General features: G+C 42.1%; 1 protein-coding gene across 1 annotated transcript in view; it reads right to left on the bottom strand.

The window, feature by feature from the left end:
* Vps36 (vacuolar protein sorting 36 homolog) overlaps positions 1-7,275 on the bottom strand; it is a 31,190-nt gene that overhangs the window by 11,178 nt on the left and 12,737 nt on the right. The window contains exons 4-6 of the mRNA XM_021219026.2: positions 3,701-3,815; positions 2,561-2,650; positions 1,530-1,616 (exon numbers count right to left, since the gene is read on the bottom strand). Coding sequence (XP_021074685.1) covers positions 1,530-1,616; positions 2,561-2,650; positions 3,701-3,815 — 292 coding nt within the window. The remainder of the gene's footprint in view (positions 1-1,529; positions 1,617-2,560; positions 2,651-3,700; positions 3,816-7,275) is intronic.

Below are 7,275 nucleotides of genomic sequence, written 5' to 3'. Positions count from 1 at the left end.
AAGAAAGAAAGAAAGAAAGAAAGAAAGAAAATTCAGTCCACACGGTCTCTGACGCACACAGCTGTGGCTCTGATCAGCTATGCCAGTCTCTAGTCTGCGGGAAAGTACCCCTGCCTGCAATCTTTTTTTTTCTTTTGCTCAAAGAATAGTGTAAGAATAGTCATGTAAGATCCTTATGGGCTAACACTGAAAACAAAAGGAACGTGCACACACCTCACAGGAATTTCCTCAGATAAACAAAGGCTTAGGCACCGGGTTCTTATCAGCAAGGGCCAGCAGATGCAGGAAGCCCTTTGTGGGAGGCTCCGGGCACCAGCCATGAAACTGAGTCAATGCTAACTTTTAAATCACACACCAACCAAGTTTTCAAAACTAGAACAAAGACACAGGGTGCAATCTTGGATTTTTACACGAACTACACAAACTGTTAATAGATTTATTTTACTCATATAAGTAAAATCAGTATGAGAAATCTGTTGTATATTTTCATAGAAAAAAATACTAAAATTCTGAGTATACACAGAATACATCCTTTATCAGTTCTAATCAATAAAATAAATGTAAATATCACAGTGCCTTAAAAGAACTGGCTATAAAACATTTTAAGTAATTACAAAGCACAAATAAAAGATTCCTTGCTTTTGTTTCTATTACTATTATAAATTAAAGAATCAGCAAACTATAAAAGGTATGGGTAGGCATGTAAAATAAAAACTTGAGCCAGACAGACCCACACACCCACCCGAGTATTATATCCTCCAGTTTGTTCTACCTTCACACGACAACTTTCCAGTTCAGCTGTGTGGAAAGGGGAGCTGTCTAAAGGCACAGGTACCTGTGTGCTGGTCTGCAGCGACTGCAGTCCCTGCTCTGGACACTTACTCATTTCATGACTGACCACACATGTCTGAGTTTTCTTCTCAGTACTGGAGATTATAGACCTCTACGCAGGCTGCCCTTCTACGTAGATGCCAACACCTATTCATCTTTCTGGTCTTTGATTCCATCTTCCTGTCTTTAATGAGTCTTCCTTGACCCCCACAGACGTTAAGGGCCATGTCATGGGTCTTTTCTGGGTCCTGACTTCTCTCTTCACAAGGTGTGTGGTGATGTCAATAACACCAGCTTGCCCATCTACTCAGTCTGCCCTCACAGTAGTAACCACAGCTTCTCATGTAGGTCTGCAGTGTGGATAACAATAACTATTTCTTAAATAGAGCAGACTCTGCACAGAATATGATGTCTGTGGAGAATTTGTTGAGGTGTGAGAACCCAGGAAAATGGAAATAATTTATTTCATAAATTAATAACTTTATTTTAAGCATCTCAACAATATTCAGAAAAAAGGAAATCAAAGACGAGAAACAGCTCGCTATTCCAGACCTCTCTGGAAGTGTGATCACAAAGGGAAAACAATATTAAACTAAGGGAGATCTGTAGGAAACAGGAGACCACAGGGCTGGAGGCCAGCTAAATATATTCCAAATTGCAGAACCCGTCAAAGCTGGAAGAGGATGTTTAAGGATTACCTCAGAAATGTTTTTGTCGGTTTCTTTTCTTTTTTCTTCAAGTTTCCTTTCAATACCCACAATTCCAACAGCTCTGACTCTTCCTGGCTGGGGAAAGAAACAATAGGAAACACAAGTAGCTCATAAAACATACAAAACGGGAAGGAAACAAAGCCCTCTGTAAACTACACTGAGTTTTCAAAGGTGGGGAAGGACCCACAAAGGAGGCAGCATGCAACTGCAGCCCGCTTCCCTTCAGAACACTTGTCCCTTTCTGGTTGCACATATTGACCTTCAAATATTAAGGGAAAAAATAACTTTATATCAATGGCAGGCATGTTTTTCTTTGTATTTTAGGTATAGTTAAATTTCTTATTCATTTTTTATTCTTTGGAGATCTATCATATACTAGACACTTAAGAGTTTATCAAATGTATAAAACTAGTGAAAATTCTTGTAGTTGGCAAGCTCTTAAGCCACTCTCTCACATCTGGGGGCCTGTCCATAGTTGTGTGATTGATTCAGATAAATTTTTAGATTTTCAGATTAATTCATTTTTTTACAATTAGAACTCTACTGTTTTGTTTTTGACAACTTTGTGATCATAGAGAGTTCCTCTTCCTCCTCTTCCTCCTCTTCTTCCTCCTCCTCCTCCTCTTCCTCTTCTTCAATTTTTTGTTTTTTTGGGTTTTTTTGTTTGTTTGTTTGTGACAGGGTCTCTCTATGTAGCCCTGGCTGTCCTGGAACTCACCAGATCGACTTTGAACTCAGAGAGATCTGCCAGCCTTTGCCTCCCAAATACTAGATCTGAAGGTGTGGACTATCGCACGGCCAGAGTCTGCTTCCGGAGCACATAGGCACAGAGATGAAAACACTGTACCAGCTGAGCCTGTCTCTCACACTCATGATCCCAGCTCTTGGGAGGCTCAGGTAGGAGGATCCCATTCAAGACCTGGGCCAGCTGGGCTATGCACAAGTTCTAGGTCACCCTGTCTTAAGAACACAAACAAAAAGGAAGATAGTACAATCACAAATGGCTTTAGAAAATATACCTGGGGTCCTTTGCTTGTTTGTAGTGACTGGGAAACTGGCACAGTCTCCCATCTTCTCTGTGTCATTTCTTCTGATAAACGCCTGTAGAACTGCAATGAGAATGCAAACACTTGAGTCGAGTGGCAGCCATCACATACAAACTACTAAACATTCCTTTACTGCAAGGTTCAGTCATCAGTAACAAGACTAGACCCTCAGACACCAAAGGAAGTCAAAAGTTATGTTATGTTCTAGGGTCAGCTTTAGAAAAAATCAAAGAAATCAGAACACACACACACACACACAAACACATACATGAACTAGCCTTCTACATAGAGTGGAGTTCTCTCCCTACACGTGAGTGGAACTGCAGTGAACACCCTCACTTTAAGCAATCCTACATATGTGGAACACTTTCAGCCATTTTTCCCACAAAAGCAGCAGAGAATATAAGGTAAACCTTAGGGACAAGCCAGATGCAGAAGCGCGCACCTAAAATCCTGGTAGGAGGATCAGTCCTAGGTTACCCTCATCTACATGACAAATTCAAGGCCACTGTGGGACACACTAAACTCTGTTTCAAAAACCAGCATAAAAAAAAACCCCCAAATATCAGGGACAAAATGTGGCTAAGCTCAAAAACAAAACAAAACAAAAATCAAATATGTTTTCTCAGTACAATGAAAACACCTTTGGCAAAGTCACTTCAACTGCATTTGTCTTAAGAACAAGTGTCCAGCAACTTCCTAATTAGGTCCTCTAACCCTTGACACTGGGGCCTCCTACCTGATCATTCTGAATGGAGCTATCCAACACCAGTTGCCTGCTGGTGAGCTTTCAGCTACATCAGTGTAAGACCTTCCCTTTACATGGTCATCAGCTAACCACTAAACGCTTCGCGAGCCGTGGAGGGCCACCACTCAGTAGGCTTCCACCTTCAGACGTGCCCACATCCTCCTGCTTGTCAGTTTTGATAAGGATCAGAACACAAATTTTGTTTTGTTTTGTTAAAATCTGGTAAGCTTCATAATACTGTCTTCTGCCATGCTAACATACAGTACAGACTTTAGCTTACCTCAATCTGGCCATAATACTGTCTTCTGCCGTGCTAACATCTAATACAGACTTGCAAATCCAACTGCGCTCATGAGGGAGCTTACCTCAATCTGGCCATGTTCTTTGAAGGAGAGTCTGATGTAGGAGTTCTTACTGCTCTGGAATGGACCGGGCTCTTTGTTAGAAGGAGCTGGGTGCAGGTGAACCACGATTTTGGCGCTAATGAAACAGCAAATATGTTGGTCATTTTAAAAATCATTAATTCTGTTTTTTTATAACTTTTCATTTACTTGCTTATTTATGTGTTGTTTTGAGGTACGATTTCACTGCGTAGCTCTGGCAAGCCTGGAACTTGCTGGTGGTCCAGGTTAACCTCCGACACAGAAACCGGCCTCTGCCTCTGCATGCTGAGATTGAAAGTGTGACCCAGCTGGGCGTGGTGGCACATGCCTTTAATCCCAGCACTTGGGAGGCAGAGGTAGGTGGATTTCTGAGTTCGAGGCCAGCCTGGTCTACAGAGTGAGTTCCAGGACAGCCAGAGCTACACAGAGAAGCCCTGTCTCGAAAAACCAAAAAAAAAAAAAAAAAAAAAAAGAAAAAGAAAAAAGAAAAAATTGAAAGTGTGATCCACTACAACAAGCACTGTTTTTTGTTTGTTTGTCTGTTTTGTTTTTTTAAAGATTTATTTATTTATTATATGTAAGTACATTGTAGCTGTCTTCAGACACTCCAGTAGAAGGAGTCTGATTTCGTTAAGGATGGTTGTGAGCCACCATGTGGTTGCTGGGATTTGAACTCAGGACCTCTGGAAGAGCAGTCAGTGCTCTTAACCGCTGAGCCATCTCTCCAGACCCCACTGTTTTGTTTTGTTTTTTTTTAAGACACTCTTTTCTAATTTATATTCAGGATCATTAAGGCCTGCAAAAATAAAACTTATAAGGTATGAACTAACAAAAGAAAGCAGGCTGAGCAAGAAATGCGGTATGGCCTCTGCGCCATGGTCTCTGCGCCATGACCTCTGCGCCAGCTCCTGCCTCCAGGTCCCTGTATAACTTCAGATCTCTAATCAACCTTTTCCTCCATAAGTTAAAAAAAATCTATATGAACTGTTATTGGCTATATGAATGAAACAAAAGTATGGTTTTTAGAAATGAATTCAAAGTAAGTTCTTGACATTTCGAGTGGCTGAGGCTAGGCTTCCCTTCCCACGGCCATCCCCTGAGTTCAGAGGGGTGTAATGACTTCTACCAAAGCATTCTGCCTTACTTACTCGAAAACAACATGCCAAAAGTTATCTGTAAAACAGGCTGGTTGATATTTTATGAAAACCCATCCAAAGCTAACATTCTATAGCGTCGTTTGTTAGAAAGCACCACCCAGGCAGCAATGACCTAGAAGACCCGACAGTAGAAACAGCTCTCAAAATATGACAGACCTGGGGGATGAGCTCTCTCATGCTTGTGTGTGTAGTATCACCTTCAGGACATTAAATATACTCCCAGGCCTGCCTAACCATGGTCTAGCCTGGGCCACCTGAACCTCCCTTCCACGCACCCTGCCTCAAGCCCCACATCTAGACTTTAGAACAAGGAAAGACACCCTATGTCCATAATTGGTAGAAGCAGCACTGTGAAAACAACCATCTTACCAAAGGCTGTTTACAGATTCCACAAACTCCCAATCAAAATCCACAGGCCATTCTTCACGGAAACAGAAAACAAAACAAAACAAAACAAAACACCAAACTCTCCTGAAATTCGGATGGGACCCAAAAAGTCCCCAGATAGTCAAAAAAAATATTGTGTGTGGGGGGGAAGGCTTCTGGAGAGAAGGGGTTCCCATTCCAGATCTCAATACATATTACAGAGCCATAGTAATGAAGGCATTATGGTACTGGCCCAAATACAGACATGGAGAGCAATGGAACAAAACATGAGTACATTTAACTTCAGCGATTTAATAGCTGGCCAAGATGTAAAAAACAAACAAACAAACAAACAAAAAAACCACCAAAGCAATAAAACCATGATTTGGAGAAAAGAAAACTTCTTCAACAAATAATTCTGGGAAACACAGATGTCCACATGCAAAAGAACGAAATTAGACCTATATCTACCTCCTTGTTAGAAAACTCGCTCCAAACAGATCAAAGACCTAAGTGTAACACAGTAACTGCTGGAAGAAACATAGGCAGTGCCCTCCATGACATGGGGTATGCCTTTAATTCCGGGACTCAGGAGGCAGAGGCCTCTGAGTTCGAGGCCAGCCTGGTCTACAGAGGGAGTTCTGGGACAGCTAAAGCTAAGCAGAGAGACCCTGTCTGAAAAAAAAAAAAAGAAAAAAGCAAAATAAAAACGGATTAATTGTGTGAAGAGGAAGCCACAGAATGAGAGCGAGTCTTTGTCAGCTATACATCTGACAGAGGAATACTATCTATCTCTCTACATATATATATCTCTATCCCTCTATATGTTTCCTCTAGTGACAAATGACCCATTCAAAAACCACACTTGGGATCTGAACAGAGATTCTCAAAAGAAGAAAAAAACTGCCTAAGAAATACCCTCCCAAAATGTTTGTCATCCCTAGCAATCGGGGAAATGCAACCAAAAACAACTTGGAGATTCCATCCTACTCCAGTGAGATTGGCAAAGATAACTAACAGCTGGCAACTAATGCTAGAGACGATACAGGGGAAAGCAAGCCTCGTTCACTGCTGTTGGGGATGCAATCTGGTGCAGCCACTCTGAAAATCAATGTGGAAAACTCTTTAAAGAAAAACTAGAAACCAATCTACCATGTGACCCAGATACATCACTCCGGCTTATTTCCAAAGGACTGGACATCTTACTCCGCAGACGCTTGCTTAGTCATGTTCATTATTGCTCTGATCATAGGACATGGAAACAACCTAAATGTCCTTCAGCCAGCAGAGAGATAATGAAAACGTGGTACACATACACTATGGAGTACTCTAGCTGTAAAGAGAAAAGGAGATCGTAAACTTTGCGGGTAAGTGGATGGAAGTAGAAACGATCATCTTGATTGAGGTAACTCAAACCCAGAAAGACAAATGTCACATGCTCTCTCTCATCGGAGGCTCTTAACCTCTTCAGCTAGTGCAAGTATGTGTCCTGGAGTAACTGCAGAAACAAAAAGCAAAAGGGACCAAAGTGGGGGAAGGACAATAGAGAATGTACTTGAATAGCAGGTGTTATAACTGGTGTGAAGGAAAACTGGATGCATGGGGGGGCGGGGACGCTTTAATTAGGATGCAGAAGAAGATAAATAAAAAAGGAGAGTGTAGTAAGAAACAATAAGGATGTCTGAAAAGCCACAAGAAAATCGTGACAATATTCCCCTCCAGAGCCACAGACGATCTAACAAAAACCCCAGCACCAGCCATGAGCAGCTCTGCTTTGAGTGGTGGCTCAGGGCTGGCTGGTGACTCCTCAGACAGTCTAGGCTATTGCTGTTGCCCTTGGCTGTCTCTCGGAGGAGGGAGGTTAAGTCCCTATAGCTGAGGACATCACACACTTCAGACACATGATCTGGAGGATCCAAGATGATTCTGACTTTAAAGCCTGCCCCCTGAGGTCACGGTTCCAGAAGGTGACATCGTAAGGAAGCGACCATTGTCCTACCCAGCTCTGACCCTGTGAACCATAGTCCTACCCAG

Source organism: Mus pahari, chromosome 19 (genome assembly GCF_900095145.1).
Source record: "Mus pahari chromosome 19, PAHARI_EIJ_v1.1, whole genome shotgun sequence".
Lineage (NCBI taxonomy): Eukaryota > Metazoa > Chordata > Mammalia > Rodentia > Muridae > Mus > Mus pahari.
This window is presented reverse-complemented; position numbering and strand designations above follow the sequence as displayed.